The 20,373-nt window shown below is 31.7% G+C and overlaps 1 protein-coding gene across 1 annotated transcript; it reads right to left on the bottom strand.

Moving 5' to 3' along the window:
- Positions 1 to 339: 339 nt before the first annotated feature.
- LOC113696485 (uncharacterized) lies at positions 340 to 5,824 on the bottom strand. Its single transcript, XM_027215892.1, has 4 exons — positions 5,633 to 5,824; positions 1,325 to 1,445; positions 745 to 1,208; positions 340 to 648 (listed from the first exon to the last, which is right to left on the bottom strand). Exons 1-4 carry the CDS (start codon positions 5,822 to 5,824, stop codon positions 340 to 342), a joined length of 1,086 nt encoding a protein of 361 aa, XP_027071693.1.
- Positions 5,825 to 20,373: the final 14,549 nt, after the last annotated feature.

The following is a 20,373-nucleotide window of genomic DNA, read 5'->3' as shown; positions in this document are numbered from 1 at the left end:
CAAATAAAACCTGTGAAAAATGTTACAGCTTGCCAGAAAATTGCAACTCATCAATGCAGAATGACAAGGCCATGGTTTTAATACAATACATGTTTCTACAAAGCTGTCCTCAATCTAAAAATAAGTAAGATTATGAATAAAACCTGTTAGAAATGTTAATGCTCATTGGAAAATTGTAACTAGTCAACGCAGAATGAGAGGGCCATGGTTTTCATATAACAATTGTTGCTACAAACTCTCCTTAGTCGACCAATCACATGGCTGCATATGAAACCAGAAAACAATCAACTCTATCCTCAAGGAACAGACACAAAGCACACCAATGAAGAGCAGGGATTGTCAAGAAACGAACAGGAAACCACGCCTATAAAGAGTAAGGCTCACTGACGTAAATATAGCCCAAACAAAAGTTATCCACCAAGCCAGAAACAAGGCCATTTCTTTGACCAAAGCAGAGCTAGGCAGTAGATTACATGGCAACTTGAAATCTGCCAGCAAGTTAACATCAATATGGGATAATCCAAGAAGGAGAAGTGCAATCGTGGCAGGCGCAAAGAACTGCAGAACTACAAGAAACATGTAATGGTTGTGCAAGAAAACTTTTGCCCTGCTATAATCCAAGTCAGGGACCTTACTGGCATGCAATCTCTGGTACCAACACAGTACCGCTTCATTTAAAAACATCTACACATTTGGCCGCAAAGACAAAATTTGCAAAATACCAGAACTGAACATGCACCAAACCCTGAACTTGTAGAAATCTGATCGCAACATGCCCAATCTACCTATCAACTCCTCAGTATATCTGTTCCTACCATTGGAATGAAGCCCTTTGATTCCATCAGATTTATCGCAGACGAGGAGTTCAATAAATGGGCCAACCCAAAGCGTGGAAGTGAATACAACTAACAAGTAATTGCCATAAAGAAGCATTCTTCCAAACCATCCACAGGAAATTATGGACAAATTAGAACGAATCTGATCAGTTCCAAGCCAAAAGGCACGAGCATTCCTCGTAGCTGGGATGTAAAAGAGACCCACAATGCAGCCCATTAGAACAGCAATAAAGAACTTCCCAAATCCGTCCAACGATTCAAAATCAAAATCAAGACCCCAACCGGGAACCATCTCCAAAACAATCGCGAGGCCCCAGAAAAACCCAAGAACCCCAAATACAAGACTCAACAGCCTCTCTGACCTTTTAGAAGCTGATCGCTCAAATGAAAGCTTGGCAATCAAAATTAACAATCTACATACCCCAACAATTCCTAACAAAATCGGGATCACGGACCCATTTTCTAAAATAACATATTAAAAAACCTACACCATCGCTTTTCCTTGAAGTCTGCCATTGCATCGGAAGGGTCTTTAAAGTGTGTCCATGATTGTATAAATTCAGATCTGGATGCTAGAGAGGAAGAGGGGAACCATATGTCTATGGGAAACTGAAAATTGATAGAGAGGGAAAGAGAGATAGAAGGAGAAAGGTGCAGGGGAGGTTGCAATTGAACTTTCGAGCGCTCTGATCTGAGAACAATATTTGGGAAAGTAGCCTTGCAAGTGTGGAAGGCTTGAAATTCATGTGGTGCTAGGCTTGACAAGTGCTGTGCCGGGAATGCTTAAAAAATTTTCAATGCGCGGCTCTGCTAAAAATTGAAAGGGAGCAAAATTTTGAAATTTTCACAAAAAAACACCCATGATTTCTCACCAATAAAATAGAAACTTTGGCCCACTAGAATCAGTATTTGGAGGGAAGCTTTCCCGCTCTCCTTTTGGCGAGAATTTTAAGCGAGAAAAGTCCTTGCCCTCGCAGAGTATATGATGGCTCCAATTTTTGGTGAGGTATTGTCCTTTTCCTTGCTATAAGCCTCTTAAGAGCGTCAAGCTTTCTACTTCTTCCTAAAGTTGTTGTCGCTAATACCCTTTTTTGTTGTAGTGAAGGGAGGAAAACTATAAAAAAACTGGTGTTTTATTGAAAAATATATTTATTTTTTCATCCGATAAATAAATTTATTTATGAAAAAATAGGTAGTCTGTTCTTATAATAGATGAAAACTATAAAGAGCTTGTGTTTTATTGAAAAACGGGTTCATTTTTATTTTATTCGATAAATAATATTTTTTTTTAGAAAAATGGTTACTATATTCTTATAATGGAGGAAATTCATAAAGAACTGGTTTTTTTATTGAAAAAAGAGTTTATTTTTATTTTATTCGATAAACAAATTTGTTTATGGCAAAATGGATACTCTTTTCTTATAAGGGAGGGAAGCCATAAAGAGCTGATGTTTTATTGAGAAATGGGTTCATTTTTATTTTTTCGATAAATAAAAATTTTTTTATCCGATAAATAAATTTGTTTATGGCAAAATGCGTACACGGTTCTTATAATAGAGGAAAGGCATAAAGAGTTAGGATTTTATTGAAAAATGGGTTTATTTTTATTTTATCTGATAAATAATTTTTTTTAAGAAAATGGGTACTCTGTTCTTATAATAGAGAAAAGTCATAAAGAGTTTATTTTTTTTATTGAAAAACGGGTTTATTACTATTTTTTTCCAGCCAACTGTGACCCATTTTCCCATTAACCTAAGTTAGACGGACTAAATCATTGAGTTTGTTAACCACAGTCAAAATTAACACAGAAGCAACTGACTCAAATTATTCAATCCTTTATGGCTTATACCGAATGAATACTAGGAAGCTTATTTGAAATAACAATAAAAATATTCTATAAATGATTAAAATTTAGTACATTAGTTAGTAAGTACTTGTAACATACTTGTATAATGCATGATTATATGTATAATTTAATATTCTTTTGTACTTATATATTTTAAAATATTTTGTGAAAAATATTTTGACCTTTCACATAACCTTAGAAAATAATAAAATTTTATCGTATTATAAAATAATAATTTTATCTTATTATATTCATAGGTTTTAAGTTATAAAAATTGTGATATAGAAACAAGTGATATTCTATATGTAACTAGGAAGATTTGTTGTTATTGTTATCCAAACTTTCAAATTTTTCAAAAATTGAAAATGATTACAAACTTACTATTCTACAATTAGTATAATTTGTTAATTAGCCAAAATTCTAGCAAAAGGCAAGCAAATGCAACTTGTAATCAATCCATTCTGATGCATGAAAAAATAAGGTAGCATTCTGCAAATAAATAAAAAAATCCACTTTATATGGTTCGTTGTGACAACCAGGCTTATCCCCACTTCTGTTTGAGTTTTGATTACAATGGATATAACCTATTCCCTCCAAACCCCAAATTTTGAATTATAACATTCAACCAAAACATGCTCAAACTCTCAGGCTTGATCATACAAGGACAACTAGTGTGAATATCCGTGCTACGCACGGTACTTACATTATTAAAATAAATTAAAAAATTATACCATTTTAATTTGAAAAAAGTTAAAAAAATTATACCAACATAATTCAAATTTAAGATTTGTCTAACAATAGTTCAAAATATGACAAAAACTGTAAATCATTCAAGAATTGTGTTTTTGCAAAAGATGGATCTTAAAATAATAATAATAATTTACATTAGAAAATGAATGATATATGGATAGAAATAAATGTAATTTCATGTTTTTTTATTTTAAAATGAAATACTTACCAATATTATGCATTCGATTTGATAATCTTATATATATATATGCATTATGAGAATATATATATGTATGTATATATCTGTGTGTGTGTGAATTAACTACCTTTGAATTAATTTTTTTTAAAAAAATTATTTATTTTTAATGCCTTTATAATTTGTGAATGATTGTGAGAGTAAAATATATTATGACAATAAGATACGTTGAATTGTGAAAATTGTAATTTAAACAGGCCCCTAAATTTTGGATATTTGACTTTCGTAGTTGCGAATTTCTTAAATTAACGGTTAGTTATTACTCTAAGTGATATGGTAAGTGTCAGTAATAAATGTGAGATGTGAATTAGAATTTGCAGATATCATTTTACAGGGGTGGTTATTATCCGTTAGTTAAAGTTTAGGAGTTTGAATTTTATGGGGTAGTGGAAAAAACATAAGGGAAATGTGGAAAAAATATAAGTATGATTATAGGATTTGTAGGGCCGGTTACATGATTAGTTAAGAGATAAATATTTTTTAATTAAAAAATGTAAAATTCTATTAAAATAGCATTCAGACTTTTGATAATTTTGAAAGCTCCTTATCCAAAACCCCCTCAGCAATACATTTAGATATAGATACTAAGCGATAGTTATGATAGCGCAATAGTTTTTACCTGATATAACACGTTGTTACACTTTTAGCGATCATTTGATTTATTGTTGGACATATTCGCCTAAATAAAATAACACCTAAAATTATGGAAGTAAGTTTCCTATCTAAAATAGTAAGTTAAGTGTAATAGATTAGTAACTTTTATACCTCAAAAGGTAAATTGGAATAAATATTAAACTTAATTTTTAAATAAATAGATTACTACTTGATATCCCAAACTTACTTTTAAAAGAGTAAGTTTAGTTCAAATAACAGTAAGTTTTTATACATCAATAGTAATTCTTACTAATAACATGGCAATAAAAATGATTAAGGATCAAAATTTACCATTTTTTGGAATGTATGTACAATTTTTACATTAAAACCTTATCTCAAAGTAGTATTAGAAAGCTTATTTGAAATAATGATAAGATGTTTTTATTAATGATTAAAACTTAGTACCTTAGTTAGTAAGCACTCATAATATACCTTAGTAAGTTTAATTCAAGTAATAGTAAGTTTTTATACATAAATAGTAATTATTACTGATAACATAGCAAATTTGATTAATAATCAAGATTTATTGATTTATGGGACGCATGTACTATTTTACTTTAAAACTTATTTCAAACTAATATTAGGAAGTTTATTTGAAATAACGATAAGATGTTTTATCAATGATTAAAACTTAGTACCTTAGTTAGTAAGTACTCATAATATACTCGTATAATACATTATTATAGGTATAATTTAAAATTTGTTGTACTTATATATTTTAAAATACTATGAAAAATAGTATGAACTAAACCTACTCTCCAAAAAGTAAATTTCTGATATGCAGTAGTAATTTATTTTTAAAAAATTTAAGTTGCATATTTATTTCAATTTACGCTTGAACATACATCGATCGGTGCTCTTTGGATGCGTCCAAACTCCAGTGAATGTCTTTAAACTAAATTCTAATCAAAGTAGTATCCAAAATGTAATGATTCAGAGTAAAATGCTCATAAAACTTAGTACAAGGATAGCTAGTGTGAATATCCGTGCTATCCAAAATATTTATGTATTTTACATAAATATAATGATTCAGAGTAAAATGCCAATAAATAGATAGTATTTTGTTGATGTAATGCCCATAATCGGTGGCCCCAGGATGGCTTTGTTTAGTAATTAGTACTGCTTATGCTTCTTCATAAATGTTTTATTCTTAGGCCCTTTATATTTATGTTAATTCCGTGACATCCCAACACACTTTTAGCTTCTGCAGTACGCAACATTTCCAAAATCCCGGTTATAGGTCACCACTTACTTTTGTAAAAATAACCCTTCTTGATCCGTACATGTCAGTTTCTTTGACATATTCTTTACCTTTTCACGTGCCTGCTTCTTTGCCATATGCTTTACTTTCCACACCTCTTCTTTGATTACTAAACATACTGCAGCAACATCCAAAAACATCATCCTTAAAATACCAACTCCAAGAATAGCGAGCACGTGTCTGTACTTGGGTACGGTGATGAGTATAAATTTCTGAAGCAGATCCCTCAATCGAATCTCCATTAGTAGATTTAATAGGTGCCTCCCCTAGTAGTTTAGTTAAAATTTTGATTAAAATACACCTCATAGATTTAATTGGTGCTTAATTTTTTTTGGGTTATTATCACTTTATCCCTTTAAACTATATTACTACTATCAATTTAACTCCTAACATTATCTTTTAGTCATTTCACCCCATAAGTAATTCAATTCAACATGTTAAGAAATTTTAGACAAAAATATTCCGTTATTTTATTGCATTATCACATTATTATTATTATCACTTTATCCCTTAAAATTATAGTGATACAATCGTTTTAATTCCAAACATTATTTTTTAGGCATTTTATCTCATTGTTAATCTAACTAGTATGGTCAAAAAATTTTTAATATATTTACTCTTTTTTGTATATAATTAAAAATAAAAAAATTGAAATGGTTATTCTTCCTTTTTTTTTAACTTTATGAGATCCAAAAACATAAAAATAAAATGGTTTTCTCATATTTTTTTTCACACTTATTAATATTTGGAAAAGAAAAGAAGATAGGAAAGAATGAGACAAAAAATTGGATTTTGCAAAGAAAGAAAATAAAGAAGAGTCTAGCATTATCATATTACTTTAAGGTTGTCGGAATTAGGATTGAAATTTGGTCGTAAACAGAAAAGAGAAATAATTTTTATATAATAAAAGTATTTAATTCTTTCTTATTTGTATTTAAAAAAAAGAATTGAGCTCTCTCTCTCTCTCTCTCTCTCTCTCCCTCTCCCCTTCCCCTCCCTATCTTTCTATTTTTTTCAATATTAATAAAATTGCCAAGAAAAAAGAGATTAACACTTTGACTTTTTTTTCTTGATACTGAAAAGGAGAAGAGTCACTCTAAATTTTTTATTATTTTTATTATACAGAGAGGAGGGTACTTTCTTCTAAAATTCTTTAACTTACTAAGTTAATTTAATAGTGAGATAAATTGTCTAAAAAATAACTCTATGGGGTAAATTGATAATGAGCTTATAGTTTAAGGGGATAAAGTGATAATAATTTTAAGGGCTAAACATGTCTTTTAACTTTAATTAACATACTCCATTAAATTTGATTGTTAGTTCTGGAGGCAAAATGACTATAAAATTTGATCCTTTTTTTTTTGGTTTTAAGCACTAAAACCCCTAGCCTTTTGCACTTTTCTCACTAACTTTATTTTTTATTGTAGTTTCACCCTTGACTAGCAATCACCACTAACGGTTCAATAAAAAGATATTAATTACCTCAACCAATAAAAAAATTCACATGCCCATATAATCTATTGTGTAATTTAAATTAAATTCATTTCATGTACAAAAGAATCCTAAAATAATTACCACAACAGATTACCATGTTATTTTAACAACAAAATCTTTTTTTGTTGAAAATTTAAAAAATCCATGACATGTGTATGAGAGATATTTTACCACATTTATATCTCACATCTACTCATTGATGTTAATTCGAGGAGGAATATTTTTTATAATAGCAACATTTTGAATTTAATTAACAGGTTGAGATTTTTTTAAACATAAAAGTGAAATACTTGGGAAAGTAGTTATTGATTTTCCCAAAAGAAAAAAAAATTGTTTTAGTATAACAATTGTTGTCATTGACACTTCATTTTCTTGACCAACTTTTATAAAGGTAAACTTAGTGTCGTTAACAATAATTGAAGTGTCATTAGCATTACTCTATCTGGATGTAAATATTTAATCTTTGTAATGAATAAATAATAGGTACTTAAAAAACTAAAAAGCAATAGGTACTCAATTGCTAGGATTCAAACTACAAATTCCTTAATGCATAAGTGGTATATGCTACAATATATTTCCATTTATAGAAAACCACTATTGATCTTCTTTAAAAAGAATCACATTTTCATTTTCATGTTGCAATTGAAATCCCCTAACCTGTCATATGCATCGCATGTCAACCAATTATTAGATTAGTTATTATTTATACAAATCATGCCTAAACTCATAATGTGACATGTATGGCAGTTGCACACCATTATACTCATGGTGTTGTCATTTTTTCTATTTGTTTTGTCAAGGTATAAAATTCTTTTGATTATATTGGTGAAAAAGCATAAAATCTGTGTAATCTAAGCAAGATTTACTAATTTTCTAGTAAAAATAACCACTATATTAGAAAGGCCACAAAATTTGATTTTATTGTGCTTTAAATCGAAGCATTTTTACCAATAATAATAATAGGAATAGTGAAGTTAGTGCAAATTTCAAAACAAGAAGCAATATACACTCGATTATGGTATGTAAATTTAAGATTATTATAAAATTATAGTTTTAGCCATTTACATACTATTTGTCCATAAAAAACTTAAAATTATTTTCATGAATATTATGGGTAAGCTTCACAAGTGTGATATTAAGTTTCAACAATAAAGTGATAAGCATAGTTAGTAAAATATGGGATGGATATAATACGGGTATGGACCTATATGGCAGGGGCGGATTTAAAGGGGGGGCACTGGGGGCACTAGGGGCCTTAAATTCCTATAATAGTTCTATAATTTTGATATAATTTTAAAGGTGCTCCCAGAATTTTTTTTAAAAAAATGTGAAAGAATAGATCATAAAATTTATATCATTCACTTTCTTCCCCCGGTCCTCATTTTCCCCCCAACAGGGCCAAGTACCAATTATATAAGTCATTACTTTTAGTCCCCACTTCCCAAGTTCCATTTACTCCTCTGGTCCCTCATTTCCTTTCACAACGATGACCCTTCTTCTTCCACACCCAACTAACAACTCTTTTTATTTATCACTTCATCCAATCATTATTAATCATTTACTTCCTTTGTCCCCACTCCCCAAGTTCCATTTACTCCTCTGGCTTTTGGTTGTCCCCACTCGCCAAAATACGATTGCCACTTTTTCTTCCACAACCAAAGCTTGTTACTCTTTCTCTTGATCACTTCATTCGATTTAGAGATTGCATCAGAATCAATTGATCTTTTGGGACCTGGGTCCGCCACTGATTTGCAGCTCTCTTTACCAACTTTAGGAGACCATCAAAATCAGGTTTTAAACAATTACTTATTATTATTATTTTGAATTTGTTTGCAAATATATTGCTAGAGCATGAGAGTATTACTGTTTTAAAGAAATTTGAAAATTGATTAGTTAATGTAATAACTAATAAATGGGTTATTTGATAAATATTTTAACTTGTGAAATGGTGATTTTATGGATTTATAATTTATTTTTTATTTTCATTGATTAGTTTCTTATATTGGAGTTAATGTAATGATGAATAGAGGACCATTTGACATATATTTTAACTTTTAAATTATTCTTGTATGGATCCTTTTGTCTAATTAACTTGATTAGGTTCATATGTTGTGATTAATGATTTGATATAGTAATGAATAAATAAGTCATTTAATAAATAACTTTAACTTGTAAAATAGTTCTTGGATAGATTTTATTGTACATTTAATATTTTAATTGGAGTAGTATCTTATATATTGATTTTAATTTCTTTAGCTGTGGAGAGATATTTCAAGAAGAAATCAATGGAAAAAGAGTCATCTAATAAAGAATAAGCCAAGGATAATGAAAGTGCAAAAAATGACAATAAAAGAAGTTACTTGGGGATTAACTTAGATGAATTACCTGCGGATCCAGCCCAAAAAAAAAATTGGGGATTATCATCCAAACCTTCAAGATGAAATTCGGAGATATTACTTACAAAAGGGACCATGTCAACCTCATGATTATTACATTAATAATTTTGAGTTTGTCTCTTTATATTTTTCATGGAATATACATATCATTTGTACTTGTTGGTGAATTTATTTTTTTTTTTGCTTAAAAATTTAAAAAAGAGTAGATAAAAAAATTTTAGTGTTATTTTTGCCCCCACTAAGATTTTTTTCTGGCTCCGCCATTGCTATATGGGATGGATGTAATACAGACATGGACCCATATGATTAAAGTTTAACGTAAAAACCATAAGTTAGACAAAAAAAAATGTATAAATCTAGTGTTATTCTTATATACACTAATAATGTGTACATTATCACGATTGGATACATGACACATATATAAAATTTGGATTAATTTAAATTCAGATTGTGTATCACGCATCCAATAGTGAAAGTGTCAATATATAGAAGATTAATTCATAAATCCATATGTGGACTAACAATATTTAAAAGTTACGGAACGAAAAATATGGATTAAATTACTATAATTTTCAAAGATTATGCTACATTAAGACAACTTTGACTCTTATTCTTTTGTCTTAGATTATAAATTTATTAAAACTTTATTACCTTAGGTATTAAATTATAAAAATTATGATATATAGACAAGCGGCATGGAAGAATGTTCTTATTGCTATCCAAAATTTCAAAATAATTGAGTATAATTCGGGTAGAAGTAAAAGAAAAGTAGAATTGTACTGCAACTGGAGTAATTTTACGTAACTAAGTCTATACCCGACCCCACTTGTACGGATGTACCGGACATTTAGTGCCAGGTTGGCACCCCAACGACAAAAATATATATATACCTTATTTGGCGCTTATTTTAGGTAACTGCGCCCCCGGCAAAAGAAGCCTCTTCAACATTCAACAAGCATGGATAATCACCAGCAGCAGAGGGAGGAGCAGCCATACCTCCTCCATGATCACCTCCTCCACCACCACTGGCCGCCCTTGCAGGGCCAACAGCAGCAGCCACTGCAACATCAACACCAGCTGTATCCCCTCAATGATCAGCAGCAACCGGTTCCGCAAGGCATAATTCTCCACGAAAATTCACAGAATTTTCTGGATTCTATGCCTCGCGGTTACAGGTTTTGCCCCACTGATGAAGAGCTAATTGTACACTACTTGAGGAAAAGGATCGCCAAGGCTCCATTACCACTTAACAGAATTCATGAAGCCAATGTCTACGGCCACAATCCTCAAGAACTTACAAGTTAGTATCTATACAATTGAAAAAACTTTATGTTATTCTCGCTCGTGACTTCTTAACAGTTGTTTTTCTAGTTTTCGGATAAAGAACTCGGAAAACATCTGTTAGGGGTTTTCTAGTTTGTAACCGGGAACTTTACTCCATGCGAAGGCAAGTGTTTGACATGGTCTGATGTTCTTCTAACGAATATGCTATGTACAAGTGTTAATTTGCTGTTTAACGATAGAGCATAATTGAACCCCTTTTAATTCCATAATCCCCAATTAATTAGGCTAAATCTTTGAAATTTTTTGAACATTAATTTCAGTGACGGTAGATCACGAGAACACCATCATCATAGAGATGAGATTTGGGGTTAGAGGGTTTCTCATTGATGCACGTACGTAAAAGTGATTAGTTTAGGGTATGGGCTATGTATCTAATTTAATAACTAACATTCTTGTCTGTCTAAAAAATGGGTATTTGTTCCTAACAAAATTTGAATAAAAGCAGCCTTGATAAATAAATTACGATCCCCTTTTTCTTTATTTTGTTGTAATATTGCATAACTACGCTATATATTTGATTCTTTCTTTTTTGGTTATATATGCGCAGATAGATACATATCGGATAGCATTCATAACGTGAACGGATGGTACTTCTTCACCTATTTGACGAACAAATACCCCAAAGGCAGCCGTCCCTCTCGATCATGTGGAGATGGTGGATTTTGGAAACCCACCGGCAAAGACAAGAAGATTTATTACAATGGCAATACCGTCGGATACAGGAAGTCACTAGATTTCTTACTTGGGCCTGGTGAAAAAACGGCTTGGAAGATGCATGAATATAGAATTCATGCAAATAACCCCAAGGTACAAGTCAGTACTTATTTTCTGATTAACTTGCTTTATATATTATTATGCTTCAAGGTATTCTTATAATCTTTTCAATGGACAGTAATAAGAATAACAATTCATGCTATGCTTATTCTCACTTCTTCTCTTCTCCTTCTCATCTGATTATTTCATGAAACATTTTAATGTCTTTTATGTGTTATCTATGCATGTCTTAGTTTGGATATATAGACACATTTTTGGATGTTTATACACATAGTGTGCATAGGTAGCTAGACATATATGTAGCCCAATCAACGACAGGATAAAAAAAAAAATTTTTTTTTTTTGATTTGAAGATGTAACATGCATGCACATGTAAATTTCAGAACCAACATAAAATTATTCAGAAATTTTTAGGGGGCGTCAATAGCTCAATATGCATAGAAAATTTTTCAAAAAAAATATGAATATGTAGAACATGGGAGGAGATTTCCTCTCCCTGCGCTCCCAGTTTTCATGCTTGAGTCCAACAGATATAATCATTAGAAGGTAGAAATCTTCATAGCATAAGAATAAGTTTTCAAGAGGAAACAAGTTTTTTTTTTTTTTTTTTATAATTTTCGGGAAGTTATAATCGATTAAAACTCTTTGACAACCGAGCTCTAGCCACCTAAGTCAAGAACAATTTACTTCTTGATTTCTGTCAGTATAGTACATACATACACTATTATGTAAAAGAGTGGTGTCCACTTCTTAATCTACAAGTCTTTACAACAATATTATACTAAGTGCTCAGTAACCACTTCTCAAATAATATAGGATGTCCATTTGCATGGCTTTTTTCATTTACAAACTCCATTATACATTACTAACATGTTGTTCATTTTTGACAGTCGGATCCAGTTTTATGTAGATTGTATATGAACATAAGACGCAAAAACAAAGATGAAAGTGAAGGTGACACAGTAGAATTGATGAGGGAAAATCTTGACCAGTGTTTTACAGTGAATGAAGCTCCCATGCAGAATGAGGACAATGATTTGGCGGTTGGCAATATTTCCTCTGCTGGTTCTACAAACAATCAATGTATGGAGTATATTACCAGCACTCTAGACACAGGAGGTGATGCCATTTCAAACCAGGTTATCTATGATCTTTCTAGTTTCCAATTTCCTGATCATCCATTTCAAGATTTCCAAGGATACACTAATTCTCATGGTGGGCTCGAAGCAATTACTCAAGAGTTCACTGAACCGTTCCATTTATCAAAGGGTACCATGATGCCCTCTAATTTGAGTATGGAACCGTTCCATTTATCAAGGGGTACCATGATCCCCTCTGATTTGAATATGGAGGATGTTTCGAAGTATGCTATTGGTGGTACTGATTTGTCCGACTTAGCATGGCAAAATGGTTGTGCTGGTGGTTATGTCAATATGACCTCTCTCCAAATTGATGGTGAGAATTCAGGCAATAAGTAGAAGTATCACACATATTTTGATTACAGTAGTGGTGTTGTTGTATGCAAAGTATAAACAAGGACAAGGATTTTAGCAGGTTTTAATTGCTAATTTCGTCTTGATTGATATGGGTAACAATCCATGCTTGTTTCTTTACTTACTATTCACTTATGTATATGTTGAGTTTTTTTCTTATGGTCTATGTGTAGTGTATATTTGCGATTTTTCTTCTTCCTTTCAAACATGAATACTTCCACATAGTATGGTTAGCTATATTACAAGCCTTCAAAACAACTTACCTATAAATTATTTTCACATACGCTAGTCTTTAGTTAAAAATAAATACATTGTAATTAGTTAAAAAAAATTTCATAACCATGAGCAATCAAAAGAATTGGAAGGTCATCAGGACAGATTGCGCTTTTAAAACAAAACTCTATGACGGAAAGAATGAATGCATTATCAATTCATGGTTTGGTGGTTACATTAATTCAGTATGTTCTAGAGCCGTAAACGAGTCGAATCGAATCGAGTATCTCATGTTTGAGCTCTGTTCGTTAAGCGATTCGAACAACGTTCGTTTTTGTTCGTTAATTTTCAAACTCCTAACCCGTGTTCGTGTTCGACTCATTAAGCAAAGTTCGTGTTCGAGTTCATGTTCGTATTCGACTCGTTTAACATAAACGAGCCGTTCACGAACATGCTCGAAATGCTCAAATCTAAATTATTTTAAACCTTAAATATGCGATGCAAATCATTAATCATTCTCAAAAACAATAAAAGTACTAAGTGACTGAATTCTATTATTCATTAACTATATAACTAACATTAACATAAAAACAACAAATAAAACAAAGCAATTTGCCCTCCAAATATAAAAGTCCAGCCATCAAATGAACCCTAAAATTTGTCAAATGATAATTATGTCCATGTTCGCGAACGTTCGTTAAAACTCGCGAACATGCTCACGTTTTCTCGATTATTAATCGAACAAAAAAATTTGATCGAATTCGATTTGTTTAAGGTTTCGAACGAGCCTTTCACGAACACAAACGAGTCAAAACGAATCGAGCTATCGAGTTCGGTTCGTTTAACAGCTCTAGTATGTTCTCCCTTCCAATGAAAAAAGAAAATGGCTAGCAACCCAAATACTAAATTCAAGTTTTCAAAATCAGGATCCAAATCCAATGAATAAATCGTTTAAAAACACAAATACATACACACATGCATACATCAAATCATATTTCAGATTATATAATCCTAATAACAGATACATCAAATCATAACTCAAATTATATTATGGGATAATTTCAGAAACCTTCCTTGAGGTTTTTCCTAATCACACCTTGCACCCCTAAAGTTTTTGAAATCACACTTAGCACCCTTAGAATGACAACTTTTGTAACATATCAACCTCTTTAGGTAAAAATAGTATTAAAAATGTATTTAAGAGAGGGGCTATAATATTCTTCCACATTTGCCCTTTTGCAAGTTGATTTTTGAAAACTAGAAGATGAAAATAGAAAAAAGTTGATTCCTTTTTGCCTTTTCATATTTCTTATGCAGGAAAAGGCAAGAAAAAAGAAAAAAATATTTATGTTCGATTATGCAAAAATAAAGTAACAAAAATGCCATAAAATTTGGGCACATTTTGGGCATTATTTTTTTTGCATATGCAACAGAAGATAGGTTTTGAAGTACTTAGACAATCTAAACATAGAAAATCTATCTTTTTTTAATTATTTTTTTTGCATATGCAACAGAAGATAGGTTTTGAGGTACTTAGACAATCTAAACATAGAAAATCTATCTTTTTTTAACTACGATTTTATCTTGTTATGCAGTTTAATCAGTAAGTGGTGAGGAAAAATAGGTTAAAATAATTCATTTGGTGAAAAAAATGCTAGGATGCAATTGAAATCATGAAAAAAAATGCATATTAAATATACCTATAATGGTGTTCAATTATCAAAAACAAAATTGGTTAACAAACAGTATTCAAAAAAAAAAATTTCCTTTCTATCCAAAACTTTGGCACAGATCTTATAACGGTTATATGAATCAACAAAAATTATACAATTCAGCAGTTATTGTACTTACACTCCTTCAATTTCTATGTAAATATTGTAGTTCTATTTGTTTTTATTTTCATCTTCTAAATTTTAAAAATCAACTAACAAAAGGGCAAAATTGGAAGAATACTATAGTCCCTCTACTAAAAATATTTTTGAATATTATTTTTACATAAAAGGGCTAGCATGTTACAAAAGTTGTCATTCTAAGGGTGTTAAGTGTGATTTTAGAAACTTGAGGGGTGTTAGGTGTGATTAGAAAAAACCTCAAGGGAGGTTTTTGAAATTATCTCTTATATAATCGTAATAAAAGTACATCAATGATAGATGTCAAGATATTTAAAAAATGCAATGTTAGCCAAAAAAAACACTTCTTAAATCCAAGGTTATAGTAATATCAAGATATTTAAAAAATGCAATGTTAGCAACAAAAAAAAAAAAAAACTGCTTCAAACCAAGGTTATTGTTTTCAACGTTACACACCAATGACATAAAAAACAAATAAAATGAATGGCTTAAATGGATCCTATGCAATATTTGAAGCCTAAACTTTAGAAACTAGAAAGATTTTTTTAATAGTATAGAGATACAAATTACACAATTTTAATACTCTAGTTTTCCTGCGATTTGCATACCTCATGCCCGCTTCCCCCTCCCTCATACCGTGGATCGATGTTTGTGGGTTTGGGTTGTCTTGTTCATGCTTTGGGCCAATTGCCACAATTTGACAAGCATTTGAAATTGCTCACACTGTGGCTGGTCTAATTCTAGCATTCTCTGCTGTATGATTGGATTTGGAAGTACATAAACTTCGTGGACCAAAATTTAACCACCGTCATCAGTCACCTATGTTGTATGATCATTACTTCTTGCCAATGGCAAGAATCTTTTTTTTTTTTAACCTTTTTCTTCCTCTTCTTCTTTTTCATAAGCACTAATAGGGAACCCAATCGACTTTTTGCTTATCTTTACTACATTTAACTACGCCTAAAAGATTAACTATTTAATTTCCTATTCCACCAAAAAAAAAAAGAAAAAACACTAACACCGCCGGTCGATCGGTAGAAACAAAATTATCATACATAACATCCTTATCGTTCGTATAAAGAAACTTATATTGGGCCTAGCTCAACCGACATTGCTCGTGAAACATGAATTCCGATTGAATTTTCTCATTTGAAGAAGCCCATTTCAAGATGCATCTATAGTAGAATTCAGCTAATTTGTGCAATATTGAGATCCACAAAGAATGTAGGAGGGTAAAAGAATTGAACAGTCCAAACAAAAGCTCAAAAGTCTAGTCCAGAGACAGAGAGGGAGAGAGAGAGATGAAAGGGGGATAGGAGAAGAGGGAGAGGGACCCGTAGTGCTTGAGATAGGTGAGACAATGCATGATACAAAGGCCATGATGCATGTCTTCTAAAGAGAGGGCTCAGTCTCAATCAATTAGACATTCTTGATTTGAATCCATTAATTTGCTTTCTAGAGTCTCTTTTTTTTAAAAAAAATTCTTCAAATTTTCTTGCTCTTCTTGATGAAAAAAAACTAAAGTGGGTTCCCACACTATCACAATTGCACATGCCATTGGAAGGGGACGTCTTCAGTGTTCTCCAATCCTTATTCTTTAATGTTTTTCTATGTACAATTGGGATGGGAAGGTTGATTTGCCTTCTGATTAATATCCATATTAGAAAAGCTTTTTCATAAGTATGCCCACTTCATTGTCTAGGGAAATTTAATTACATAAAGGATTATCACAAAGTAAAATATAATTGCATATACAAACTTCAGGTTCCTCGAGAAAGAAAAAAACAATTTTTTTTTTTTTTTTGTGTTTCTTCCGCATTTTGTCTTTCATAAATTTCTAAGATGCTGAAATCTAATGGTTGAAAACTGTATTTTATGTGTTAACATATGGTAACCTTCCCATTAAGGAGTTTGTCCCCCCAGAAAAAAAAAGAAAAGAAGAAATCCTTCCCTTTAACTAAGCAGCTCCTATGGGCCATGATAACAGTAATCAGCTAGTACATTTATGAGGATTTGAGCACAAAATATTTATTCTTGCAATTTCTACTGCAAATTTATTTCATGAAAATCGTTGATAATTTACATAAACTAAGAGGCAATAGGTGTTTGGCACTTTACTTTTACTTTTTATTTTTTTCATACAAACTTTTTTTTGGGTGTTTTTTGGGTGGTTGGGGGGGGGGGGGGGAGGAAGGGCGGGAAGGGCAGAAATGAAATGATGAGAAGAAAAAGGAAAAGGTTTAAGAAAAATGGGCAACCTAATCATGAGTCCTGCCTCCTCCAGTGTAAACCAATTGATACGAATTAGTACACCCATAACGAAAACAATTAGGCTGGTTAAGTACAATTGATTATTTAACGCACTGGATAAATTAATTATTACATTACATTAGTCAAAAGTTTCGGCGCTAGCTTAAATGTATTCAACAAAAGAAGCCGAATTTATATATTAACATTTTCACCCCAAAAAATTTTCTTTCTGAAAGTTTGAATTTTTTTCCCTTATAGAGTTAGCTCTACCGTATCCTAATGGCAAAGTTATTTGAGTGACCTGTATGATAGATAGCTCACACATTAGGTTTTGATGTTTAAAGCTTTTATTTTTGAAGCCTATGCGGTCTTGCTTCTCATCAAATCAAGGGCTCAATAACACATTAATGTGGAACATAAAATGAAACATATTGTGCAGTTAGACACACAAATATATAAAAATAATTTTTCATACATACTGTCAGTTTTGAATGAACGACAACTATATAAAAATCTGCATTTGAAATCTAACTTTTGTATATATGTCAGAGATCTGATAGTAATAATATATATACATTATCAGTATCCGTATATATAAAATTTATTCATACATATAAGTATGTATGTATGTACGTACAGGGATAGAGAGAATGTTCAAACTAATTGAAACACAAAAGCAGAGCAAATGGAAGCAAGAAAAGGTTGTTGAAATGATTAAAGCTTTTGATTACGGTAAAGCAGCAATGCAGGCAATCATGCATGGCAGTGCATATAATGTATTTAGTTGTGTGTGTGGTACTGTATATAGCTTTTGTGTCTCCAATTCATAATTCATACACTAATCTCGCCTTGATCAACGATTTTCTTACCGTTGTTTTACTGCAAGTCGATGATTATGCAGAAAAGTTCCGCAGAAAGAAGCGCAAAAGATAAAAGGCTATGCAGCTTAATTATATGCCAAGTGCCATGGAGTGATGAAGAGTGTTTGGTCTTAGACCGGTAAATTCCTCTTACCAGCTCCCCCCGTGAGTTTAAAAGATGTTCAATTAACTACTACTTGGGCAAAATTACTGAGTAAGTTTTTTATGTACTGTCAGTGAACAAATTTTTTTTTTTTACACTAACAAGTTTGGATCGATGTCGCAAATATAAATTCAAATCATGCATATGTGGTATACATCCGTAACTGCTAGTGTTAAAAAAAAAAAATTCACTGCACTATTAGTGTATGAAAAGTTAATCCATATATATTACCTCCAATATTAGTCTTGAAAATACAAACTTCCCCATTCAATTTGCATTTTTAATTGAGCAGCTTGCCCCTCAACACCAAATTAATAAATTGTCGTCCCTCACTATCCTTACAACTAGGGTTGTACACTTCTATTGACATTCCTTCTTCCCCTAGCTAGTTGCTCTCCTCCTTTCTCTTCCCACAAAAAATTTTCTACCCCAAAAAATAAGTAGATCATTAACTGTTGAATTAATCTTATATACACTATTAAGATTGAATGTATAACACATATGTAAAATTTAAAATTTAATTTAATTATCGTACCTCTAATCATGATAATATATATATTATCAGCATTTAAAAGATTAATCCCTTAATTATTCAACGCAAATTATTGTTTCGGCAACACGAACTCCATCAGCTTCTTGTGTGCCTTGGTCATCATTTTAACCCGCCGCCCCCTTCTCCCCTTCTTTCCCCCCTCCGAAAACCATCATGACAAAAGAACCAAAAAAGGGCATCCATTTGACGTGTTATCTTTGCCTTTTTAACAGAGAGGGAACATTTTAACCATCATGGTATCTAAGGAAGGAAACCATTCCACATCGGAAGATCGTGGGATTTTTACTCTGAATTTAAGGTCCATAGGGACCTCGTTCTGTTACTAATTGGCTGAACGTGAGTTCTTTGTGGATCTCTCTTAAATTGCTTTCGGGCCGGTTTATCCGTTAACTCCTGTGTTTGTTCTAATTATGAGTGAGTGTGTTAATTCTGTTTCGGAAAAAAACAAACCCATAGATGGTGAGGGTGTGCACGGGAGGGGGTTGGGTCACCATCCCACATCGGAAGATCGTGGGGTCTTTACTCTGGATTTAAGGTCCATAGGGACCTTATTCTGTCACCAATTGGCTAAATGTGAGTTCTTTGTGGGTCTCCTTTAAATTGTTTTGGGGTCGATTTATCCGTTAACTCCTGTGTTTGTTCTAATTATGCGTGAGTGTGTTAATTCCGTTTCGGAAAAAAAAAAAAAAAGTATCCAAGGAAGGAAAGTTGAGACATTTTACAGTCACAAATTTGCATTTTTTTTTTTTTTTGCTTTCTTATCTTAGGACGGTGGAGATCACTGATCCGATAGCTAGTAGATTTATGCCTCGCACCAAATCACACACGGACCTGTCGAGTCAAGGCCCTGCTTGTCATGGAGATGCCACACCCCAACCCATAACTGTGGGTCCTTTTCTTTTCTTTTATCCTTTTAGGTTCCATTACATTACACCATCCTATCCACATCAAACCAACTGGTTGCACAAAATTCCTAGATAAGAATCAGTCTATCACTCTGCGAAAAATAATTAAAAATAGTAGTAGTAGTATTTTCATAAATGTTCTAATGAACAGATTAAGTATGATGAAATTTACCTTTAGATCTCTATTGAGATTTTGTTTTTTTAAAAGAAAATGTGGCTTACTATATTGCAGATAAGTGTGTATATGAGATAAAATTGACGATGAAACCACGTCTGTAAAGTTTTTGAAAACAATTTTAAAAATGCAACTCCAAATATGCTTACAGTTCTATAAACTTCTTGCACATTAAATCCTGTTTTGGTTGGATGAATATGAACTGTTCTTTAATCATTGGATTATCCAATATTTGATAATTAACATTTCAAAAATCCAACTGTAAAATTTACAAAATTCTTTATCTATATGGAATGCTAAAAGGTCGTGTTTCTAGACCAT

Source organism: Coffea arabica, chromosome 6e (assembly GCF_036785885.1).
Source record: "Coffea arabica cultivar ET-39 chromosome 6e, Coffea Arabica ET-39 HiFi, whole genome shotgun sequence".
Taxonomy (NCBI): domain Eukaryota; kingdom Viridiplantae; phylum Streptophyta; class Magnoliopsida; order Gentianales; family Rubiaceae; genus Coffea; species Coffea arabica.
This window is presented reverse-complemented; position numbering and strand designations above follow the sequence as displayed.

What these genes read in the sequence shown, in the direction of transcription:
- LOC113696485 (XM_027215892.1), bottom strand. Translation starts at nt 5,824, where the DNA reads ATGGAGATTCGATTGAGGGATCTGCTTCAGAAATTTATACTCATCACC. An exon ending in AGAAGCAGGCACGTGAAAAG is followed by an intron (nt 1,446 to 5,632) that starts GTAAAGAATATG and finishes ATCAATTTTCAG; the next exon opens with TTTCCCATAGACATATGGTT. An exon ending in CTTCAAGGAAAAGCGATGGT is followed by an intron (nt 1,209 to 1,324) that starts GTAGGTTTTTTA and finishes TTGAGCGATCAG; the next exon opens with CTTCTAAAAGGTCAGAGAGG.